This window comes from Brachypodium distachyon, chromosome 3 (assembly GCF_000005505.3).
Source record: "Brachypodium distachyon strain Bd21 chromosome 3, Brachypodium_distachyon_v3.0, whole genome shotgun sequence".
Lineage (NCBI taxonomy): Eukaryota > Viridiplantae > Streptophyta > Magnoliopsida > Poales > Poaceae > Brachypodium > Brachypodium distachyon.
Window position 1 is genome coordinate 59,000,910 of NC_016133.3, and position 24,454 is coordinate 59,025,363.

A 24,454-nucleotide genomic window follows, 5' to 3' on the forward strand; every position below is an offset into this window, starting at 1 on the left:
TGGCCTTAAGTATCTTCTTATGTTCTGGCCACTTTGCCATGCTCAAAGCACAGCTGAGCACACAAACACAAGTCCATAGAACAAAACGATCAGTGCCTCGAGCTCATAATACACTTGAACTGCTCTTATTACTGAATGTAGCAGTAGCACTGGAAACGATCAGGCTGATACAGCAGAGATCGAACTGATGTCATCAGATTCCAGCGTGTGATTTCCAAGTTGATATCATGGCCAAGATAAAAACATACAAAGTCAAGAGTAATATCATCACCGTGTATCAATACAGCTTGACGATAGGTTCTTTCCCCTCCTTATAATAGGAGAGTTGCCTCTTCAATCTTTGCTCGAGCGCGTTGCCGCATGTACCCATAAGCCAGACCTCCTTGAGAGAGGCTAGATTCACTAGCCCAAAAACCTGCAAATCCGACCCACTAGAGCACCAAATCTTGAGCATCTCAACAAGTTTGCTTCCTCCAAAAGTTACCTTGCACTTGGAGCTGCAGTCAATTTTGAGGTTCTGGAACTTAAAGGACTAACGATCCGGCAAACACAGATCCAAGTGAAGATTATCTTGAACCAGCTTGACACAAAGACGGCGCAAGACTTTTTTCTTATTTACCAATAATTCATCAAGGGGTCGTAGGTCCTCTCCCGTTGTTACGACCATCTCGATATCCCAAAATTTCACACTTTGAAACAACTTGATCCAGAGTTTGAGGTTGTGTGCATGTTCCCCGTACAGCTTAAGGTTCCTCAGGGTCTTGGGTGGTGGCGCCACAGTTTCAAGGATTCCAGGCTGCATATTCTCCTCAAGACGCACCGACAAGGACTCCAGGTGGCGGTGACCTGAGATGGCACAAAAGAATTGCTTGATGTTTCCCCTCTTTATGCCGGACACCTTGAGTCTGTGCAGTTGAGTAAGCTTCTTGAGCCCCTCCAGCTCTAGGAGTCGACTCACATTGACAACACCAAGTGTGTGTAATGCTGCCAGGTTGCCAATCCCTGGAGGAACCTCAACACCCCTGATACCATCACCTTCTTGTAGTGGCGTTGTTTTCCAGTCCTCACCTGCTCTTGGTTGAATTCGGACTATGCCATCACCTTCATACCAGGGTTTAGTGTTGCCTGCACGGATGTATTGTAGCATGGCTAGCTTACAGATCTCCGGTGGCAGAATGGCTATGGGGGTGTGTCTGACATCTAGAGTCTGCAGCTGCCTCATGCCACCCAATGAACCCGGCAGACGATTAATCCTTTTGCATCCTCGTAGGGAGAGGAACTTGAGTCTCGTCAGTTGCTTCACCATCTTCTCGAGATGTCTGTCTTCTACGCCGTCTGCGTCTTCTAGATCCAGCACCCGGAGCCGCTCCATCTGGTCAGAAATGAAGAATGATTCCCACTTCCCAAACACTGTCAAAGACCGTAGCCGGGTGAAGTCCATGCTCTGAAACACCTTCATGTCTCTGTCCCAGTCGCTCCTTATGGTGAGGTGTTGTCCTGTGCGTTGCGAGTTCAGCTTGCAATGGCCTTCTAATGCACAGACAAGGTTGTCTTCCATTGGACGTGAGGTGATGTATCCATGGAAGAAACCATTAATTTGGCACACATTGCTTGTTGTAAATTGCTGGATTATGCTTAACGCGATGAGATCAGAGAAGTATTTTTCCCCATTCTCATCCGCGGTAGCACAGTCTGATCTGCCTCCGGAGATGTCCCAGTCCTCTGCAGTACCACCAAATCTGTCTCTCGAGTAACCCTCTGCGATCCACCGCGTAACCAAACGCCTTCGCCGGATGTCTTGCTTCATAGGAAAAACTGACACATAGAAAATACATGGCTTGACTGAATCTGAGCAAGCATCAAAGTACGACTGCATCCAAGAAAATACACCCCTTAAACTGTCATTTCTTCTGTAGTTATCCAAAATATTGTGCGCATGCCGGTCACTTGTAGCCGACTCCAATTCCCTGCCTAAAGTAGCTATTACTTTGGGAAGCCCACCACTAATAGCAATGGCACGGACTGTGAGCCTGTCCATGCCATCACCGGGAGCCAAACCCTTGATACATTTCGGAGGTACCTAACATTCACAATAAATACAATTATGAGATATATATAAATTCAGTTTGGAAACAATACTAACACCTTAAGTATTAAAACATAAGTTGAACTGCATTTTACAAAAGAGCATAAACCGCAAAGACAAAACAGGGCTGGGGGCATGAACATGTATAGGAAGAAGGGTGAAGAGGAAGGGACTAAAGGTTTTTCTTCTCGAGGATATGTGTGCATTATGTATACTGATATGCATAGAGGTCAGAAAGAAAATTAGCTGAATTACTCCTTCAATTGGAACAGAGTAGGGCAATGTTTGAGAGTAAACAAACCTCTGTGAAGATTGTACGGGACACGTCGTCTGGTAGACATTTGATGACGAGGGGCTGAGAACCAGCTATATCCCTGATCACGTGCTCTGCCACATTTTTTTCATTTGAAATGACAACAATACAGCTTTTGTTAGTGTGCATCACAGATGAGAAGGCGTGTTTAATCAAGTCCCAGTCATGTGTGGACCGTAGACCATCAATAACAACGAGGCATCTGTACTGACGCAGAATTTTGCAACACTCTTGTACTGGGTCTTGGCCTTCCATGATACCAATTGCTGCAGCTTCTTTGTTATCAGAATTATTTGAATGAAAATCCAGAAGCAGGTGCCAAGACAAGTCTGTCAAATGAAATTTAGCAGGCACGTCCACCCAGCTGAACATTGCAAACCTTTTTTTTGGTACCTGGCTGTGGTAGATGCTTCTGACGAGAGTTGATTTCCCGACGCCAGCAATCCCCCACACGGAGACAAATGCCACCTTCTTCCGCTGTAAACGGCGTTCAAGGCTTTTCCGTTCAGAGGCACGCCCAAGAATATGTTCTTTCTTGTCACGTGCCTTTTCTTGACGAAATGCAGCAGAGCGTGCCGTTTTCTCTCCGTTCTTCTTGTTCTGCAGGTATAATAAGATGCAGAGTTGTTAAATTACCTGAAACTAGCAGAGTAGCCTGTGCATTTGCAGTCGATCGACTTGACAATTTAACATATATTGTTGTATTCATATTGATTTTGTTTCCTAAACATGTCATGGCATCAACTTCATTTCAAAGAACATCGATTGCGCTGCTCTTTTTCGACTCTTGTTCTTTCTCATTAGCTAGTTCGTCTTAAGACTAATTGTTCACGTCGACATGTCGTGCAACCATCGCAATGCAACTACCGGTCACAAAACATGCCAATATATCTCTCTCATCAATCACTTTCATCATGGATTGTTACGGAGACTCAAACAGAGAGTACTACTACCAGTACATGTGAATTGCCTAATTACGGAGACTTACCTAACTAGACTTAAATACAAGATTATTCTAACAGTAAACGGGGTATCTAGTAGGCAACCTGGGAAGGAAGTACATTAACTCTAACTTCTTAGGGTGTGTTTGGTTACCTGGGTGACCAGACCTTAGCATGCATTGCATCATAGATCCAGGCTGAATGGATGCAAGATGGGGCTTCAGATTGGTATTTGGTTGCAGATGCATAGGAAAACTGCATACGAGCGTTCTCTGCATCTCGAACTTGTTCGGCCGATGCTTCCTCCTGCCGTCTCCAACCTGGGCGACCTTGGCGAAGAGGCACTCGGCAGCCTCCTGCCACCCGTGCAGCGCGCCGATGTACAGCTTGTACCCAGGCTGGACAGGGCCGCCACCTTGACGCGGTTCGCCGGAGCCCGTCCTCGTCGGCGGCAGCGGCCACCGAGGGGAGCAGGCTGGTGGTGGGGCTAGGCCGGCGACGGGGAAAGGTGGAGTCGGAGAGAGGTATTTTTTTTGAAACCGATATTTTTTTTTTGAGGGGGAGGACGATGAGAGAGATGCGGGCTGGGTGGCGGGTGCCTCGGTATAGATGCGCCGTCGGGCTGAGCCTTTGAAAAAACCCAGTGGCCTGGCGGGCTAGGCCCGACACAGAATAGTTGGGCCGCGCCGCCCGTGAGCACATCTGTGCCGCGTCTGGGCTTCATCCTCAGCCTCCCGGGCCTTCCCGGCACGGCTCGTTTATATGTTTTACTATTTTTCATACCAGGCTTCCAACAGATGACCCCGGCCGCCCGGGCCACTTTTCTCCATTCTTTTATTTTTTCGACATCCTCTCTTGCTGTGCTGAGCCCAATTAGCATTCCTATTTTGTTTTTCTTCCTTTTTGTTGGGTTGGGCTGGGTCCAGTTAGCGCTCTTTTCTCTTTTTTTTTCTCCTTGCTGGGCTGGGACGGGCTCAGGCTATTGACGGGCCCCGACGGGTTTGCCCGGCCCGGTGGTGTTTCAGGCTGTGCCTGGGCTGTCAAGGGCATTTTTAGCCCAACCTGACCCCTATACAACCAGGCTTGAGGGGCTAGGCCCGTTTAACAGGTTTAGACTCATCTAAATCAACGACGGACACTAAGATGGGATAAACCCGCTATGACACCCAATGTACCAGCACCAATATGACCAGCCGAGCTACGCGAACCTAAACGGTAGACTGAACACCAACACAATCGAGAGTGGAATCATTCGCTGAAAAGTTGTATTTTTCTTTTTGAGAGATAAAAGATTGTATTTTCTAAATTCTATATGGAATGGTTTCTCTTGTCCCAGATCCAGATCCATGGAAGTTTATCATAAAGGGCTTTGTCAAAGGGTTGTATTCGTCTTTTTAGACCAATCTACGCATGTTGATAGATCAAGCAAGGCATTCTAAGTTGAGATCCGTCCCATGTCATTATATATATGATGCGAATCCAATAAAGATAACATTCTTAACTTTGTTTCTCAGTTTTAAATTCAGTTTCATCTTGTCTAAATAAATCAAATAGCTATTTCACATATATAGTACTTATTCTAAATTTAGCTAGCTGCTAATTCATGCATGGAGATGTGAAGAAAGGGTGGCTTACTGGCTTATTACCTTGTTCCTGAAGACGGCGCAAAGAGGTTGACCATCAGAGGACCATGAGAGGTCGGACAGTACTGTGTGCGGCTCCCCCGTGCAGTAAAGCGCAACCCCTAATTGCGCCGTGGACACAACGATCCGGCTGCCGTTGCTAGTGTCCGGCGGCAGGCACTTTCTGATGGCATCCCACTGTGCCACACTGGACACTTGTTCCAGGATGACGAGGTACTTTTCCTTGTTGAGCCGCTGCAAGTCGATCTGATCATGATCGCCGTCGTCGTCGGGGTAGAATTGAGCAAGCAAGCTCTTCTTGCAAAAGTCGTGGCGGTCGACGAAATTAGGATGATCCGTCTGCAGCTTCACCCACGCGCGTCTCTTGAATCCCTGGCAGACCTTGGGGTCACCGTACGCCCTGATCAAAATCCCTTGCACAAGAGCGGCGCCTGGCCCTCCTGCAGCGCTCGACGACCACGCCGAGATCACGCCGGGATCAGCATCGGTGCCGGTGATCAAGTCGTGGAGGCCCAACCGCAAGCCGCATTCGGCGGCGGTCTCCCACGCCTCGCGTAGGATGGTGAAGGGCGGCGCCGGCACGACGCTGGCGCCGGCGGCCGGTTTATCGGAAGAAGAAGAAGTAGTAGTGATGAGCTTGTAGCGCGTGTGGCGCTGGCTGACCTCCTGGACCCGGGCCTTGAGCAGCTTGATCTCGTCGGCGGCCTCGTCCAGGGGCCGCGGCCGGAGCACCAGCTGGGTAAGGCAGGGCGGCAGCGGCGCCACCACGCGCCGGCACCAGGCCCACGGGTCGTCGTCGAGGTGGACGACGAGCTCGACCCAGTCCTCGACGTCGAAGGCCAGGTCGCGGAGCTGCCTCACCCAGGTCCGCAGCACCTGGTCGTCGTCGTCGCCATTGCTGACAACACCGAGGAAGGACTGCATCATCTGGAACTCGCCCGTGATGAAGGCCAGATCTTTCGCCACCCGCTCCTTCACCTCCGCCTCCTCCTCTAGGGCCGATGTCACCCTGCCCAGCGTTACCTCCACGGCCTTCCTCGTCAGCCCGATCGCGAAGTCCGCCATTTCTGTGTCCTTCTTTGTGTATGCTACTGCAGCATAGACTGAGGACCTATTCCACTCCACTGGAGGAGATGAGATTATATAGATCGATCATCAAGATGGATCGATGCTAGCGTTAGGTAGGAAATTAATATATATCCTGACCGGCCGGCCGCTCAAGTCTCAACTCTCCACGCCAAAATTAACTAGAACCAGTGAAATGTCGACACGCGAGAACATGATGTGGCCTTCTTGATCCATCAGACCACACGCCACACTAGCTCGATCGGTCCATACCTCTTCAGCTCCTGTCAGGTCCGATGATTGATGCATTCCCACGTCATGCATCGATGCTTGATTTATGTCAGGGATGACGATCGATCGATGCATGCATTCTCCCATATCAACTGCCCATGTAATTAATAGGCATGTGCTGCAATTCATTTAAAGCTACGTACGTATAGTACTACCTACTGCAGTGGACGTTCTTTATTCAACTGGACATTGTCTCATACAGTATACTTATATTGGCGAACCTACTACAGTATTGTAATAGCTCGAGCTATACAATGTCTCATATTGAACTGATCGAACGCAACCAAAGCCGTAGCATCTGTCTGATGATGCTCTGACGTCTCAATGTCCAGTCATTGGTACGATCCGATCCAGTTTGCCTACAAACACTATTAATTATTTATCCAAGTCTACACACCCGCGCAAGCACACTGGCCGTTTCTAGGTCAATTTCTATACCAGCTAGCTCATCGTCAACTCTTCCTGCGCACCCTTAGAGCAGGTACAATAAGCTGATGTAAGCTGGGTATAAGAGTTTAAATAATATATTTTTAATTAGTTGGATGACAGAGAAGAGAAAAAAAAGACAAGTGTGCTACTAGTTAAGAACCAGCTGCAGCACGAGTCTGTATACACTATGTGAGACTAGTATGTGGACCAAATATCAATAAAGTAGCACATTTTTATAGCCAACTATTGTACTTACTAGCTATTGCATTGGCTATAAATGACATGACAGACTGTATTATTAATCTTGCTCTTACATCGGCTGGATCCAATGTCTTGCTCCTTGGTTCTTATCTCTAATTAATAATGAAAGGAGGAAAGTGTCCTTTGTCCGCGTGTCTTTAATTGGTGATGGTGAAGCCTCGGTACCCTCTCTTAAATCGATCTACTCCTCTAATTAAATATGTCATCCGTCGGTCGAGATGGATAGATATTCTATCCCTCGCTCTTAATTATACGGACAGAGTGGGTCTTTCCAAAATCTCAAAACGAGGCTCACGTCCTTAATTTGCTCTTGAGTTTATTCAAGTTGAGTGAATGATACATGACCCTTAACGGATTTATATAGGCTACAAGCCCATAAGAAATGTAAGGGCAAGATGCCACGATGATAATTTATTAGTGCAGGGCTTATGATGGACTAGGGCATGAGGGGATGGTTCATTGTCCACCATATGGCATATTAGGCCATTCCACCAATCTAACCATGACATGAAGACATATTTTTCATTGTCAAGCGTATGAGACCTTCTCTAAGAGCCAATAATTTGGCATACACACCTCACTAGCACTTAATCCTAGTCCATCGACACCCTCTGGTTATCCCTCAACGACAAAAAGAATGAAAATCGAAACAAATATATAGAGAGAAATCCCAAAAGAAAGAAAACAACTGAAGCAAAAAATTGCACACCCGAAATTTAGGGTTTTCGGAGTAGCAACTCGTGACCTGTTTTTTTTTGGAAGAACCTGTAGCAGACTAGCAGCTCACAAACCAAAGTAGTCACAAGTTTTTTTTCCAGTCAGTAGTTTTGGAGAGGAACGCTTTTTATCTCTGCAAGTGTGGTCGCGTCAACTCTTGGTCCGGTCCATTCAGTGAGAAGGGTATGCGGAACTTTGGTAGACCCCTTGGGCCTGCGTACACTTGACAGTATAGGAGAAGATGGGCCGTGCAAAAAGTAATTGGAATTGTCTTGGTATTTTCTTGTGAGAAAAAAAAGAAAAGAAAAGGCGAAGGACGATGAAAAGCAGGACATGGTGATCTGTCTGTCAGCACGAGACCGCAAAAAGAAAGAGTGAGCTACTGTATCTCACAGACATCAAGTCACTCAACGGTCACGGGGCGCCAATGCCATGGCGCCAAATGACAAACACCAGCCCCTAGCTAGTGTACCAGCTCTGCCACACTACACTACACTCCACGGTGAGCTCTGCCGCTGCTCGACGAAACAAACCATGGAGCCGCCTCTCGCCGCCCTGCTAGTCCTCTGCTCCCTCCTCCTCCTCCTCAACCATCCATCATCCTCCGCCGGCCATGGCCATGGCAATCAGCACGAGCACTACGACAACGCGACGGCCTACAACGTCGCCGCCGCCGCCGCCGCGGGCACGCAGGGGCCGGGGTCGTGGGCGGATGCGCTGGAGTTCCTGTACTACCACAACGCGGTGCGCATGGCGCATTGGGAGCTGCCGCTGGCGTGGTCGCCGCGGCTGGAGTCCTACGCGCGCTGGTGGGCGTCGCAGCGCCGCGCCGACGGATGCGCGCTCCGGCACTCGTTCCCCGACGGCCAGTTCGCGCTCGGGGAGAACATCTTCTGGGGCTCCGCCGGGGCGTCATGGCTGCCGGGGGACGCCGTGAAGGAGTGGGCGGCGGAAGGGGTGGACTACTCGTACGCCGCCAACGCGTGCGCGCCGGGCCGGGAGTGCGCGCACTACACGCAGATCGTCTGGCGCCGCACGGCGCTGCTCGGCTGCGCGCGCGTCGTGTGCGGCGACGGGGAAGGAGTGTTCATGACCTGTAACTATTACCCGCCTGGGAACGTCGTCGGGGAGAGGCCATACTGAATCCTGATTGTGATTGTGAGCCAAGGTTTGATAGAAGCTTTCTTCAGGGGTTAATTGGGCGTGCGCGCGGCCTGCTCGGCGAAATTCCTAGATGTTTGATGCACTTGAAAGTTGAAAAGTTTCCCTAGATTATGCACATGTACCGAAATACTGGATGAATTCAAGCAATGGTAGTAACTGATGCAAATCCGGAGCACATCGCAAGGCCTGGGCTTTCGGTATTGTCCGCTTCTTAATTCGATCTTGTCCGGCTCTAACCACCGATGAACAATCCAATTCGAGACGGAGTCCAAACCGAGAATTTCTCGGCTTGCCATGTGGTAAAAAGCAGCCGCCTCCCAGCCCTGAATAATCCCTAATACGATCGATCCCCATGGATTCGCACAAGCGCCGCCCCGCCGACGACGGCGACCGGCTGAGCGAGCTGCCAGACTGCCTGCTGCTGGACATCCTGTCGCGCGTGGGGTCCCGGCTGGCCGTGCAGACGAGCGCGCTCTCCCGCCGGTGGCGCCACCTCTGGCGCGACGTCCCCTGCGCCGACGTCGACGAGCGCGACTTCTCCTCCTCCGGCGGCGGCGGAGAGTTCTTCGACTCGTTCGAATACAGCGGCGTCAGCCAGGAGCAGCGGCAGCGGTGCTCCCGCTTCGAGGACTTCGCCGACCACGTCCTCTCGCCGTCGACGTCGCCGCTGTCCCAGCACCGCCGGCTCGACGCCTTCCGCCTGCGCATCGAGAGCCGCTGCGCCTACGCCATCACCGATCGCTGGGTCCGCCGCGGGCTCGCCCGCTCCCCGGCCGCCGTCGCCATCCACGGGCCCTATGGCTCCGCCGTCCGCTGGATCAGCCCACCCCCATCGTCGTCTTCCTCCTTGGCCCGCCTCACCAAGCTGCATCTCGTCGGGGTCACCATAATGCCCGGCGCCTTCGTCTCCCCGGGCCAGGGCCACCTGCTGGGCTGCCCGGCCCTCGAGGACCTCCACATGGAGCGCTGCTACGCCTACGGCTTCCACGCCATATCCTCGCCCACGCTCAGGAGGCTCGCCGTCGTCTGCACTCGCACCGGGGGCCGCGTCGCCGGCGCCGATCTGCCCCGCCTTGAGTGCCTGCGGCTCGACCTGGTCTGCGACGGGCAGCCCGCGTCCGCCCCGCAGGAGAACCAGCCGCCGCTGCCGTCGCTCGTCGAGGCCTCGATCCGGGTCACCGAGTTGGACTACCAGATCGTCCGCAATAAGCGAGCAATGAAGAAGAACAGGCTCGAGTTCTTCAAGTCCACGTGCGGCCTCCTCGCTCGGTTCCCCAACGTCGTCTCCCTTGATCTCTCTGGCTTCACCACCACGGTAATTAACACATCTCCATTGCATTAGTTCTCTGATCGATTTGGTGAGATCGACCGATGTTTTTTGCTTGGTGTTCCAGGCATTGCTAGAAGAGGAATCCCAAGAATTCCCAATGCTGAATCACCTGAGAGCCTTGCGTCTCGACGGTTGCGAGCTTGGATTCAACTTCCACGCCCTAACCAGCATCCTTCGGAACACCCCTAATTTGGAGACACTCAGACTGCACCGATGCAAGGTACAGTACATACAGGAACAAACATTCTTCATCAATTTCATCTTTGCTTCTGTTTGTAAACTAATCATGCATGGACCCTTTGCCCAAGAACAGTTTCTAGGCCTGACACCCAAGAGGAAGACACCTTCCAAACGTCGTGGGTCAACAACTACAACTCTTCAGTGCAACAACCTGAAATTGATAGAGATCAAGAGTCTGCAGGATGATGCGCCTCAAATCCTTCGACTTCTATCGGAGGATTCCAAGGGAATGCCGATGGCCCGGTGGCGGCGAGTCGACAGAGTGAGCGATGTGGCGGGCTTGGTGACGGCACAACTTCATAGAACGGAGAAAGGGACAACAATGGTGCAGAGTTACTTCCAACTATTCAATTTTGAATAATGTTAATGTATTGTTTTTACTCTATATATTGATTTATATCCCCTTTTATACTCTCCAACTAGCAATTCATGTTGAAAGAAAATTTTCTGCCAATACATGGATCAAGTGCTACAACATGGACTCCCCTACCATGCGACATCGTTCTCTATCTGTTCGTCCTTTGTTGATGTGGGTCGGGGTGGCCCGATCTTTCGATGAGATTGATAACTCTCGATTTGGGTAGGAGGTGACGTTGACGATCCGACTACGGCCTTAGAGGCAGCGCCTTAGCAATCGATACACCAACTCCAAAGGGTTATTGATCATGCGGGGGCACGATCAACCTGACCACGAAGGTGTTTGTTCCTGCAAGCAATCGAAGAACAAGCAAAAACAAGATAAATAGCAGATGCAATCTAAAATTGCGAATATACTATATCAAACCAATGTCTCAACAAGACGATAAGTTGGAGTCTTGACGACGGTAAAACAGGTGGTCTAACCGACACACGCGATTACACGAAAGTAGCAAAGATGGCAAAACTTTATCTAATCAAAACCCAAGGCTCCTTAGGGGGGCTCATGGGGTATATAAAGGAGGAGGGAGAGATATTTTCGTCCACCTTGAGTAAGGAGGCCGAAATCCAACTCTATCTATAACTTTCCTAACAAACTACAATTCTTTAGGAAACAGAAAAACAGATTCGTCAGCTTGTTTTGTCCGTCACGGTCAGCACGAGTCGAATCTCTTGATGGGGCCAGATCCGTTGGAAAGGTCTTGTAATTACCTTTCCAACAAGTACTTGTTTGCTTGATTTGGACTCCGGATGCGGCCTGGGTGATTAAAACAAATTCGGATCTCCTGACAGCTCGGACCCGAATCGGATTCAACTTTAATTCGTGATATCTTTCTCTAGCAAGCTCCGAATCATGTGCCGTTTGATTTGCTGGAAAATACACTTTAAATCCTTCCATCTCAGCTGTATGAATGCTTGATTCTTGTTGGCCCTCCCGTTTGCCTCCATCGTATCTCATCTTGACCTTGGACTTGAAAAACTCGACAAGATGTCTACGTAATAAAACGAGACAAGATAGTAGTAGCTCCGCCTCTTCATAAATATGACAATCAAAACAATTACTACTTGAATTCACCTGATTATAAATCTTGTCAAATATTATAGAATTGAAGGTATCAAAGGTCGTATCCATGGTTAGCATGTCCATATCATTTGTGGATATAGGTTTCTGAAGGTTGAGAATTTTTTTGCCAAAAGAAAAGAAGGTTGAGGATTTTGAAGGAACGTTGTCAGTGTCATGAACAAAAAGTTGAGCGTCCAGTGTGCCATGGACATTAAGCGTACAGCCAAATTTCTTTGAATCGTGGACTGGGTGATCCGATGCCGTTATATCTGGCTACAATACACTGCTATCAGATTGGAAGGGCCTTAGGCGAATTTTATTAGAAATAAGAAGAAGTACAGGGGGCAGCAGGAAGATGAGCCACACCTGGTAAATTTCAAGTGAATGACGCCTGCACAGCGGCAGCGGCTCAAGAAACTTTACACACACAATCGTGTTGAACAGAATAAATTTGGGACGAAGCTACAGAGCTTTGATGAATGGAAAGAACTATATGTGCTGTCAAAAAGATCAAACAACTTACAAATATATAGCATACCCAAAGTTTTTTTTTTTTTTGGGGAAATAGCATACCCCAAGATGGGTCAACCGGAATAAGATCATGCCTATGCACTGATTGTATCACAGAACTCCAGTTGAGAAAATCAGACATATTGTCTCTGCGATTGTGTGTTTGATCATCGCTGGCAACACAGCGCATGATGACCCTTGATCGGGTTTTGTAACAGCAATAATCCTTAATTTTGGCAATGCAACCACAAGTACAAAGCAGTTGCAGGCATGGCAAATACAGTAACCATCGATTACATTAAAATAATTGTTACAAGCACATTATAACTCTTGAACAAAGAAAGTTCTAAGCACAACAGAGCACAGACACGATTCAATAAAAGTTTCCCAAGCAACATGACTCCGATAATGCAGATCTGAAGTCTCCAATTGGCAGTATGAAACCAGACACACTTAGACCGAATGCGGTAATAATGCACACATGTAATATATGCACACTTTTTTGTCCCCTCTTCAAGCTAATGGTGTTGGCGGTTGTACTTCTGGTTCCACTTTGCGGACAGGGTAGTTTAATGCAGTCGTCAGACAAAAGGTGACTACAATGGGCCAAGCATTAAATATAATAGCAGTCGCGAAATAGAGCACTGACAATAGGGATGTCCAGACTGTCCCGGAACATATGCCCTTTCGCCTACAGTATGATGGTACCAAAAAAGCACCCTTGATTGCCAGTTCCCAACGTTGATAGAGCAATACAAGAGAACTCAGGATACATACTGCAACAGCAGTCCTATAAGCAACTGGAGCTAGAATCATATAGGTACCAAGTGCAAAGGCAGTTACCAAGCTTGTAACCGAAACCAACATGAGCTGGTAGGCCATGAATAAATGCTTTATTCGGGTCCCAGTGTCTACTAGGGGAGATCCAGAAGACGTGAGAGATATAGTGGCCATTGTAGAGGAAGTGAAGGCAAGTGTGTTGGCAATTGTGAATGCATCGAAAACATACTTTCCGCCAAGTGTTGGTGTGCCTCCATTAGTGTGGTCGTCAGCTCTATAACCTCCAGGCATTGCAAAACTTGCACCAAACGTCACGGTTGCAATTAGGACTGAACCAATACATAGACTTTGTGTCGCGTCTTTCACTATCGCCTCATATTTCTTTATTTTGTCCATCTTTCTTGCTTGGAGATCAATGTTGTCTTTTTTTATATAGTAATTCCAGCTACGAATACCCACTTCAGCACCGACCATCTTTAGTACAGTGTATATTTTTTGTTCACTGCTCTGCGAAATCAAAATAAATGAATTTGAACAATGCAAATTAATCTCAATAGTAAGTTCTGAGGGATTTTACGGTACCCTATACTGCTAAGGGGTGGGAGCAGTAGATAAATCTGCACCGTTGATTTGATAGCCATTTAAAAGTATTAAGGGTAAAAGATCCCTTTCTGTACGTGAATAGCAATTTGTAATGGGCTGAAGCCCATTTGCTCTCATCACCTAGCTCTGTACACGTACGTTCGGCCGCCCACCGCTCGACTCGCTCCGCAGCCGGACTTGGCCGTCCCAGCCGTCGTAGACCTCGCCCCGGTCACCGGACTCCGCCGTCCCCGCCGTCGTCGACCTCGCCCCGGCTGCCGGACTCTGCTGTCCCAGCCATCGTCGACCTCGCCCCGGCCGCCAGATTCTGCTATGGCGCCGTCCTTGCCGTCGTCTACCTCACTCCGGCCGTTTACAAATTCTAGCACAAACAACAATCAGAACTCGGTAGACTAGCTATTTGTCTTGGTGGACGACGTGCTTAGTCCTCCATCGTCCAGAATGTGGGCGATTAGCCGATGACGCTACGTCATGAAATTTTTGTCAGGTGCTTGGTCATCAGGTTGTACGCGTATTATTGAGGAGTCCGGCCTGCGAGGAAGACGATCGCTGCCGTAAGATACGAGGAAGGCAGAGGTCGGGCATGGCGGCGGCGTGCCTCTGATCGGAGAAAATGGGCCTCGGCCCAACACTCCTGGATAAATTACTTACGTAAAAACATATTGATAATTAAATGCAAATAGCGTTAATGTCCTGGAAAATGGACGGTCAGATTAAGTATATACCGCTCTCCTTTCCCGGGCAGTATAAAGGTCCGTAAAAGAGCTCTTAAGTTCTGGTTCTCATATCCGAGGCAGTACATGTTTACAAAAATAAAATGATCGTGTCTATTACCTGATTGTAATACAATCCGTCAGGAATATTGTACCATGCTATATCTCGCGGAGTATCCCCTTCTTCATTTGTTAAATTCAAGTGTACTTAAAGGGCTGAATATTCCGAGTTTCCCTGTCTGGACAGCTAGGTGCAGTGCAGTGTTCCCATTTTTGTCTTGCACATTCAAAATCCATGATAAAGACTGGTTTCTGCAAGCATAACCGTAGAGAATTCGAGGTGGACCTAACACACTACGAGAGGGCCTATTCACCTATACCAACTATTTTGGTGTAGTTGATTAGTCCCTTTTTATTTCTACTTACTTAGTGCAAACTTCCGGACGGCAGAGCCACTCACGTTAAAGCAAGTCTTGAATCCGGGCGGTTATGCCACTCACGTTGAAACAAGACCGTTGTGATTCCGGGCGAATCCGCTCACGTTAAATCACAACTTATATGCACTAAGTGCTTAGAAATAACAAGGCCTAACCGGGAGACTTATATGAACAAAGTAGTACTATATTGCTTTAGAAATATTAGTACAAGAGAGAGCATACACACCTTACACTTGCTCACACCTTGTTCTCCACCTTCTTCACTTTCTTATTCTCTACTACACAAGGTGTGAGGCAAGAGCCTCTATTTATAGGACTACATGGCCATTAGATCTTTGACATGTGTCAAAATCTTAGACATTGATATAAAATATCTAAAGCCTTCCACACACTTCTACATAAATATCTAGGTACTAGAAGGTTTCCTATTTATTTATTTTAAATTCCTATTCTAGAGTATTCCAAAGCTTTTACATAATTCTTCATGCATATCTAAACACTAGAAGGTTCCCTCTTTTATTTATTTTATATTCTAGAGTATTCCATAGTAATGTCTTCTTTCTTGTAATATTGAGAACATTCTAGAAGCTTGCATTGTATTCTCCAACACTCCCCCTCAATGCAAAGCTTCTTTGGTGACCATGCCAAGAGCTTCTCGAAACTTATCGAACTTTGATTTGTTGAGACTCTTGGTGAGGATATCTGCAGTCTGGTCTTCTGTCTTTGTTGGCACCATCTCAATTTTCCCCTTAAGGATCTTTTCTCTGATGTAGTGGTAGTGCACCTCTATGTGCTTTGTCCTTGCATGGAAGACAGGATTTTCTGCTAGCCTTATGGTGGATAAGTTATCACAGAAAATCCATACCTGATCTTTTGGAGTTTGATGAAGGTCTTCTATCAATTGTTTAAGCCAGGTGCTTTCTTGTGCTGCCGCTGCCGCTGATCGATATTCTGCTTCGGTACTTGACAGTGCCACTGTAGGTTGCCTTTTGCTGCACCATGTTATGGCTCCCGATCCAAGACTGGAGAGATATCCAGTGGTTGATCTCTGTGTATCACAATCTCCGGCATAGTCGGCGTCGCAGTAACCAATAACCTGGCATTCTTTTGTTTTCTTATATAGGATGCCATAATTTAATGTGCCTTTGACATACCTGAGTATTCGCCTTATTGCATCAAGGTGAGGCTTCTTTGGTGTGCTCATGTATCGGCTTGCCACTCCAACGGCATAGGAAATATCTGGCCGACTAAGTGTCAGATAGATAAGACTCCCGACCAGTTGCCGATACATGGTTGCATCCTCCAAGTTCTTTCCTTTGTCTTCTTAAAGTCTTGCGTTAGGATCCATAGGAGTGGAAATAGGTTTGCAGTCAAGCATCCCATACCTCTTAAGAAGGTCCTTCGCATACTTTTGTTGGCCTAAGAATATCCCATTCTTAGTGTGCTCCACCTCAAGTCCAAGGAAGTGTCTTAACTCACCAAGTTCCTTCATTTGAAATCTCACGGAGAGATTTTCCCTTGTCCTTTCTATCTCCTCGGAGTAATCTCCCATGATGATCAAGTCATCAACATAGACTAGAACTATTGCTAGTCTTCCTTCCTTGGCCATCATAAATAAATTAGAGTCTGATGGAGCAACTTTAAAGCCATTGTGTACTAGGAACTCACCGATTTTTCCGTGCCATGCTCTTGGTGCTTGCTTTAGCCCGTAGAGTGCCTTCTTTAGTTTGCAGACATGCTCGGGGTATTTCTTGCTCTCAAACCCCTTTGGCTGCTCCATGTAAATCTCCTTGTCAAGTTCTCCATGCAGAAAGGCATTCTTGACATCCATCTGCCACAACTCCCAAGACTTGCTGGCAGCCAATGCAAGCAAGACTCGAACTGTTGTGATTTTTGCCACCGGACTGAATGTTTCTTCGTAATCCAGTCCATACTCCTGCGAGAAACCTCGTGCCACAAGTCGAGCTTTATACCTTTCAATTGAGCCATCTGTTCGGGTTTTCACTTTGTAGACCCATTTGCAGGATATTGGCTTCACGTCCTTTGGCTTTGGCACTAAGTCCCATGTTTGGTTTTCCTTTAGTGCCTTAATCTCTTCTTCCATCGCCTTCTGCCACTTAGGGCCTCGTGCTGCTTCTTCATAGGAAGATGGCTCAATAGGTAAAGACTCATCGGCAAGAGCAGCATTAGCGTACCTTGGATTGGGCTTCCTGGGTCTTGTTGATCTTCGAAGTTCTTGATCATGCTCCTCGGTTTGTGGCTCTTCAGGTTGGTGTATGCCAGTCTTCCACGGACTCTTGGTCTTACTTGGTGAGCTCCTTTCTCCTTCACTTGGGGTTTCTAACTTCTGATCTCTTTCTTCTTCTATAACCTCCTCCACGTCAGGTGACTCAGGAATCTCTTCTTTCTTAGGGGACCACCATGAAGAAGCTTCATCGAACACAATGTTCCTTGAGATGTGACATTTACCTGTGGTTGGATCACAACACCTCCATCCTTTTCGAGCATCATCGTAACCAACAAAGATGCACCTCTTCGCCTTCTTTTCAAACTTGGTTCTTAGGTGATCTGGCACAAAGATATAGCATACGCGACCAAATACCTTGAGGTGGCTGATGGCTGGTTTCATCCTCCAAAGCTTCTCATGTGGTGATTTGAACCCCAACCTCACTTGTGGTAGCTTATTAATCACATGAGCTGCAGTCCTCATACACTCGGCCCAGAATCTTCCAGGAACATTTTTGGCATGCAACATACTCCGACAAGTTTCCGCAAGGTGACGATTCTTGCGCTCCGCTACTCCATTTTGTTGTGGAGTATTAGGGCAAGTTAACTGCCTTTTTATCTTATTTTTCTTGAGATAGATGGTGAACTCATTGGATAAATATTCTCTCCCATTGTCAGTGCGTAGGCACCATATCTTATACTCGAGTTCACCTTCTATCATATCCTTAAATTCCTTAAATTTCATAAAGGTCTCAGACTTCTCCTTCATAAAGTATACCCAAACGTACCTTGAGAAGTCGTCGATGAAGGTCACCATGTATCTCATGCCTCCAAGTGATATTTGCTTGACTGGGCCAAAGACATCTGAGTGTATGAGCTCTAGAGGTACCTTTGACTGATGCTGCGATTCCTTGTATGGCAATTGGTGCGCCTTGCCATACTGACATCCAGCACAGACCATGTCTGTACGGATATCAAGATCAGGAAGCCCCTTCACTATGTGCTTCTCCATCATCTCCTTCAACTTGTGGTAGCTGACGTGTCCAAGCCGCGCATGCCAAAGATCAGCCGTCTCATTCTTCCGAGTCTTGTCTATGTATGCTAACTCAGCAGAGAGCACAAAGAGTGAGTCTCTCTTTTTCCCTTCCATGATGGGTGTGCCGATCACCTTGAGCCTTCTGAAGATTGCTACTTCTTGTGAACCAAACAGAACATACTTCCCTTCTGCTGTCAGTTGAGGTACTGACAACAGATTCTTCTTCAAGCCTGGGACGTGGTAGACTCTCTCAAGTTGGAGTTGTTGAGGACCATACCTTGGAACGGCTGTCTTTCCAACATGGGAAATCGATAGCTTGGAGTTGTTGGCTGTCAGCACCATTTTTCCTCCCTTGTACTCGGTCATATCTTGCAGCTCGTTGTCATCATTAGTCATATGGTTGGAGCACCCAGAATCAACGATCCAATCATCTTTATAGTTGATTTTTGGATCCTTGATTGCTGCAAGGGCTGGCGCCTACATGTCCTCCTCCAACTCTTCTTCATCCGTTGCAAAGACTGGTGGCTCCATGTCTTCCTCCAACTCTTCTTCATCCATCGCAAAGGCTGATGCCTCCATATCTTCCTCCAACTCTTCTTCATCCATTGCAAGGGCTGGCACCTTCATGTCTTCCTCCAAGTCTTCTATGTCAACCTCTTGAGAGTATCCAGCTTCGGCGTCCCATTCTTCTTCGCTCATGGATGCTTCTAGAGTGATCTCCTCTTTCTCTTTTGTGGTGGCCACATTCCCTTCATAACGCCTTCTTGGATATCGACATTCTCGAGTAAGGTGACCTTTCTTACCACAATTGGAGCATCTATCATTTGACCTCCTTGGAAATCGGCATTCTCGAGCAAAGTGACCTGCCTTGCCACAATTGAAGCATCCATCACTTGGTCTCCTTGCATTCTTCTCGTACCATTTTGGTCCTTGTCTTTCTCGTTGGTCTCCCCCTGAAGAGTTGCTTCTCTCCTTTGGATGTTCTTTCCCACCTTCTGTCCACTTAGGCTTGGGCTTCCATTGTTTTTGGTGTGGGCTCTTCTTCTTAGTGAAAAGTGCCTCCTCTTCTTCCTTTATGGTTATGCTCCACATCTTCTTAGCTAACTCCTCTTGATTTACCAATAAATTCTCCAACTCCACTACTGAAGGTGGAGTAGGCCATCCCATCACCGCAGCCATAAACCCATTGTATTCGGGTCTAAGACCGTGGATGATGATTCATCCGAGTCTCGCTCACCTTCTCATCCGGGGCAAGTTGGGATATCTCACGGCAAATAAACTTCACATTCGAAAAATATTGACTGATGGATAGATTGCCTTGTGAGATACCTGCGAGCTCATTTTTCAAGAGCTGGAGCCGTGCTTCATTTTTTCTTGAGAATAGCTTTGCCAAAGTCTCCCATACCTCCTTAGGTGTCTTCTCATCACGGATGTGCTCCAATAGATCCTCTTCGATGGTCGTCTTCAATACAAACATGGCCTTCCTTGACTTGATCTTCCATTTCCGCAAGGCATCAGCATTCTCTGGAGGAAATGCTTCGGTGCCCGCAACGACCTCCCATAGGTCCTGACCTTGTAGGTAGGACTCCATGCAGGTCTGCCAATAGCCATAGTTGTGGCTATTAAGCTTTCTGATCCCGCTGCTTGAGCTAGCAAGATCCGCCATGGTGACTTGCGCCCAGCGTCAAGTAAGCTTTGGTCCCGGACCAGCTTCACAGTCCTAGACTGTGCACCAGCAGAGTTTCCCCTCAGCGCCTTCCTGTTGCACCGAACAAAGCAAGCACCCTGTGCTTACAACTCTTCCTCCAAATGACGGTCCCGGACCGCCTGCTCTGATACCAACTGTAGAGAATTCGAGGTGGACCTAACACACTACGAGAGGGCCTATTCACCTATACCAACTACTTTGGTGTAGTTGATTAGTCCCTTTTTATTTCTACTTACTTAGTGCAAGCTTCCGGACGGCAGAGCCACTCACGTTAAAGCAAGTCTTGAATCCGGGCGGCTATGCCACTCACGTTGAAACAAGACCGTTGTGATTCTGGGCGAATACGCTCACGTTAAATCACAAATTATATGCACTAAGTACTTAGAAATAACAAGGCCTAACCGGGAGACTTATATGAACAAAGTAGTACTATATTGCTTTAGAAATATTAGTACAAGAGAGAGCATACACACCTTACACTTGCTCACACCTTGTTCTCCACCTTCTTCACTTTCTTATTCTCTACTACACAAGGTGTGAGGCAAGGGCCTCTATTTATAGGACTACATGGCCATTGGATCTTTGACATGTGTCAAAATCTTAGCCATTGATATAAAATATCTAAAGCCTTCCACACACTTCTACATAAATATCTAGGTACTAGAAGGTTTCCTATTTATTTATTTTAAATTCCTATTCTAGAGTATTCCAAAGCTTTTACATAATTCTTCATGCATATCTAAACACTAGAAGGTTCCCTCTTTTATTTATTTTATATTCTAGAGTATTCCATAGTAATGTCTTCTTTCTTGTAATATTGAGAACATTCTAGAAGTTTGCATTGTATTCTCCAACAATAACCGACTGTCCCAACTTTCATTTTGTCAACTGCAACATGAAGAAATGTTCTTCCCCTAGCATCACGCATGATGAGCATTATATTCAGTACTTTTCGTGCGCATTTTCAGAGTTTTTGCACTGCTTAAATTCTTTTTTTCACTCCTGAAAGTATGTTAAAGTAACAGATTCCACTCCAAAGAGGCAATTACAATCTTCAATTCTTTATATGCAGGAAGGGGCGAAAAAGGCCCAGAAACTTCAATTAATTAGGCCGAGCACCTCACTCAACATTAAGAAGGACTTTACAAGGAGAAGAATGTTAGCAGCAGGGATCAACTTGGGCACTAAAGAAAATAATTAGAGGACTGAAAGGCAAAAGGGGAGTCACTCCATGGCCATGTGCCGGTGGCTTTTCCAGAAGGACAAAAGAAAAGGGGGAGGGGAGACAGATCGAGAAGAGGGGAGGAGATCAGAAAAGAGAAGAAGGGAGGAGAATGGAGGTCGCGGCTGGAGATCCGCCTCACCGCTAGGCTGCTCGTCCACATCGTCATCAAGCTCGAGTATTTGTTCTGCATCTTCCCGATCCGGCTTCCTCTGCTTCTCCTGCTTCGCCGCTTCAACAACTTGGCAAAAAAATCTCTGAACCCTCTTCTACAGCAGCTCTTTGGTGACGAAGTCCAACCACTCTTTCCCTTCCCTTGCTCTTTTGCTGATCTTGTTGTACTTGCATTTGGAAAGATAAATCGTGTGAAACTTGCTGCTGTTCGTGTTGCTTCTTGTAAGACAGAAACCTGCAAGAATTTGATAACCTGTGTTTTGTTAGGCCTCTTGCTTCCTCAGTTCTTTAGTTTCAGTAATTAGTGAGTCATATCTTTACTGCTTGTTATTATTTCAGAAAAATACCAAAAACATTAGACAAGTTTATTTTTCTGTTCGTGGTTCATATAGTTTCTTTGTGCTGTCCGTAATTTAGATTCAGAGTAAACCTGTTACTTGAGTTCACTAAAGTGCAGTCCAGAGCTCTTTTGTCACTACTTTTAAACACCAGTTTGTGTGAGTCTAGCTTTGGGAGTTTGCTTAATATTTGTAACTCAATCCCTGTGGAGAGAACGACATATCACTGTAAATTTTGCATCGATCAACGCAAACCAGCACAATTGGGTGACTTCTCAAGAAAATCAGTGATGGCTTGTGTTGCACCGACGGATGCAGCCACATGTATGGGGAATGATCCATTGTGGTCCTCTTGATGTATTGCATTTGGATTGGCTTGCAGTAGAAGTAAAAGATGGCCTATTAGCCCAGTCGAAGATGCGGCAGAGTGAAGAGGTGTATTTCCCTTTTCATCTTGTTGTATCGTAAGATCTTTGTTCCATTCTAACAACATTTCTGTAAGATCTGCAAATGCGTACGTATATCAACAGAACCACAATGAATGGGAAAAGAATGCGCAAGAAGTCAAGAGGTTGTGCACTACATGTTTGCGCACCAGTGGTGAGTGGAAAAAAAAAATTCCACAGAACGGGCAGGCCCCTTTCAGATTGCTGACTCCACATGTCTAACAAGAATCTTAAAGCAAAGTGAAATGCGCAAACCACAATTCTTTCATAATTTTTCTAGAAAATAATTGGAACTATTTTCACAGTATCTGCTTCTACACATGCATATGCAAGATGACTATGGTTTATGCCAAACCTAACTTGTGCATACTTTTTAGAATAAATTTCTTTTCACGGAGCCACATATTTTGCTAACGGGTCGGATCGGTTTTGGCTGACGTGGCGCTCTGACATGCGGGACCGACATGTAAGAAATACCGTCGAAATGACTTAAACCGTTATTTTGGGCGAGTTGAGACAATTTAGACTCAAAACATGTGTTTTTTCGGGCAAATTAGCAAAAATCTGTGGCTGCGTGATAAGAATTAATGTCCCAAGAATTGTGGTTCTGTGAAATTTACTCTAGTATTTATATTGAATTTGGTATAGAAGTTTATCCAAAATATTTCTCTCACAAAATGTATAGATATAGATAGATAAATGGTAGGCAAAACTGATATGAAAGTTGAAAAGGAAGGGCGCATGGATACCTTTGCCTCCGACTCCGAAAACAGCAGCATGCAATGCATTTTGTCCATTTGGTCCAGAGTATGAAAGAATCTTGTCGCTCATCTGGTAGAGTGTTTTCGCAATGGTTTTATTTTCCAGTAAGATGGCTAGGTACAACGGAGAAGTACCATCGTCCTTCGGTAATCTGGCCAATCGTGGGTGCTCCTCCATGAGCATCTTGACTATATCATTGTTCCCACCGCGGATAGCTTCATGCAATGCTGTCTCTTTAATCTTGTTTTCTTTCTCCAGCAATGCCTTCACTGATCTATTATCGTTGTTATCCTGACCTTTAGCAAGATCAACAAGGAGAAACACCATCTGGGAGTTGGCCGCACGTGCAGCACAGTGCAGGGGTGTATCACCTTCGTTGTTTTGCACGAAAAGGAGGTTCAGTGCCTTCCTATGAATGAGGCCAGCTTTGTTCAAGAAGTCCTCGCTGTCGCCATTGGTGGCGACCACATGTAGGAGAGTGTCACCGTTGGAGGTGACCCCGTCCAGGAGCGATTCCCTGAGAAATGCTTCTTCATCATCAGAAGCCCGCGGCAGCGCTGAGCTTCTGATGGTTCCATTGCAGGAGGCTTGACGACAATCTTCCCCGGTGAGAAGTGATTCCAGATCCAAGAAAGAGCCAGAGCATGCCGCTGCAAGAAGCCGGTAATCCATGGCCGGCGAAGGAGGGTTGGGCGGCTTGGAAGCCTGATTGCTTGAGGCCATGACCACTGCCATGATCGAAGCGTCTTCCTTGCTCAGAAGCATATCCTTCAACTGCTGGCAATGGCCATGGCCCGTGGCCACAATCATCTTAGCTTCCATGGTCACCGGTGGAGGAGCTTCTCCCACAATGGTTGAGCTAGGCGCTTCCTCCCTAGTGCTGCTGGATGCCATCACCAAACCTGGTCGACCGAGGTGCAGTGCAGATTAAGTGACCGAGGTGGGAAAATCAGAGAGGATCGATCAATCGGGGAATATTGTTTGGACAACGTGCCAGTAGTGGAGGGTGCGCCCGAGGTGGAGAAGCTGTACCTATCAATGGATCTGGTTGAGGCAAGAACGCACAGGAGCGGCTCCTCTTATTGTAGCTAGCTGCGAAAAACGATGGCAAGGAGGGAGTGGGTGAGTGTGAACGAGGACTGAGGAGCAGGAGACGACCGCGGTGGCTGACTTGGGTCAAGGCATGTGGCAGGTTATGCGCAAAAAAATTCTTAATTGTGACATTATGTAGGACTTAGGAGCACATCATCACATGGTCTTTCTATTGTCCGGCTCTAACCACCAAGACTTGTGTGTTTTAATACATGATGCTGATTTTAACTCTTCTGTTGTATTTATCTTCACAGCGCGGTCAGTGGACGACTGCTGCTACGCTCAAAATTATCAATGATTGAGAGGGTAGCTTAGAAAAACACGGCAGTTGTTAGAGTCCTTAAGCAATTCTCTCACATTTTTCGTCCAAACAATGATCAGAGATCAGGTAATTATTTATCATCTCTCTCCATTCTCTGGATACAGCCATACAAGCGACAAAAAAGA

General features: G+C 47.0%; 4 protein-coding genes across 6 annotated transcripts; 2 read left to right on the forward strand and 2 right to left on the reverse strand.

Annotated features, from left to right (window-relative positions):
• Positions 1–106: 106 nt before the first annotated feature.
• Positions 107–6,129, reverse strand: LOC100836166. The gene is made up of 3 exons (XM_014901564.2): positions 4,987–6,129; positions 2,388–2,999; positions 107–2,080 (listed from the first exon to the last, which is right to left on the reverse strand). The coding sequence occupies exons 1-3, from the start codon at positions 6,046–6,048 to the stop codon at positions 533–535; spliced, it is 3,222 nt and encodes a 1,073-aa protein (XP_014757050.1). The 5' UTR covers positions 6,049–6,129; the 3' UTR covers positions 107–532.
• A 2,011-nt stretch (positions 6,130–8,140) lies between these two features.
• On the forward strand, positions 8,141–9,076 carry LOC100836473 (pathogenesis-related protein PRB1-3). The gene has a single exon (XM_003573094.4). It carries the CDS (start codon positions 8,179–8,181, stop codon positions 8,887–8,889), a length of 711 nt encoding a protein of 236 aa, XP_003573142.2. The 5' UTR covers positions 8,141–8,178; the 3' UTR covers positions 8,890–9,076.
• Positions 9,077–9,225: 149 nt separating this feature from the next.
• LOC104584329 (MEIOTIC F-BOX protein MOF) lies at positions 9,226–10,925 on the forward strand. Its single transcript, XM_010238616.3, has 3 exons — positions 9,226–10,225; positions 10,305–10,460; positions 10,554–10,925. The coding sequence occupies exons 1-3, from the start codon at positions 9,263–9,265 to the stop codon at positions 10,839–10,841; spliced, it is 1,407 nt and encodes a 468-aa protein (XP_010236918.2). The 5' UTR covers positions 9,226–9,262; the 3' UTR covers positions 10,842–10,925.
• A 10,057-nt stretch (positions 10,926–20,982) lies between these two features.
• LOC100836783 (death-associated protein kinase dapk-1) lies at positions 20,983–23,954 on the reverse strand. 3 transcript variants are annotated; one of them, XM_024460489.1, is made up of 2 exons: positions 22,903–23,954; positions 20,983–21,604 (listed from the first exon to the last, which is right to left on the reverse strand). In XM_024460489.1, exons 1-2 carry the CDS (start codon positions 23,807–23,809, stop codon positions 21,465–21,467), a joined length of 1,047 nt encoding a protein of 348 aa, XP_024316257.1. In that variant the 5' UTR covers positions 23,810–23,954; the 3' UTR covers positions 20,983–21,464. The 3 variants fall into 3 exon arrangements, with proteins under 3 accessions (XP_024316257.1, XP_024316256.1, XP_010236919.2); XM_024460488.1 differs by having other exon boundaries at positions 20,983–21,622; XM_010238617.2 differs by lacking the exon at positions 20,983–21,604 and adding an exon at positions 21,674–22,211.
• Between the last annotated feature and the right edge of the window lie 500 nt (positions 23,955–24,454).

Excerpts from the sequence above, each read along its gene's own strand:
- LOC100836783 (XM_010238617.2), bottom strand. The coding sequence starts at position 23,809 with ATGGCATCCAGCAGCACTAGGGAGGAAGCGCCTAGCTCAACCATTGTG. Across the intron at positions 22,212-22,902 it reads TTTCGGAGTCGGAGGCAAAG|ATCTTACAGAAATGTTGTTA; the intron begins GTATCCATGCGC and ends ACGCATTTGCAG.
- LOC100836473 (XM_003573094.4), top strand. The coding sequence starts at position 8,179 with ATGGCGCCAAATGACAAACACCAGCCCCTAGCTAGTGTACCAGCTCTG.
- LOC100836166 (XM_014901564.2), bottom strand. The coding sequence starts at position 6,048 with ATGGCGGACTTCGCGATCGGGCTGACGAGGAAGGCCGTGGAGGTAACG. Across the intron at positions 3,000-4,986 it reads GCGCCGTCTTCAGGAACAAG|AACAAGAAGAACGGAGAGAA; the intron begins GTAATAAGCCAG and ends TTATACCTGCAG. Across the intron at positions 2,081-2,387 it reads CCCGTACAATCTTCACAGAG|GTACCTCCGAAATGTATCAA; the intron begins GTTTGTTTACTC and ends TGTGAATGTTAG.
- LOC104584329 (XM_010238616.3), top strand. The coding sequence starts at position 9,263 with ATGGATTCGCACAAGCGCCGCCCCGCCGACGACGGCGACCGGCTGAGC. Across the intron at positions 10,226-10,304 it reads TCTCTGGCTTCACCACCACG|GCATTGCTAGAAGAGGAATC; the intron begins GTAATTAACACA and ends TTGGTGTTCCAG. Across the intron at positions 10,461-10,553 it reads TCAGACTGCACCGATGCAAG|TTTCTAGGCCTGACACCCAA; the intron begins GTACAGTACATA and ends GCCCAAGAACAG.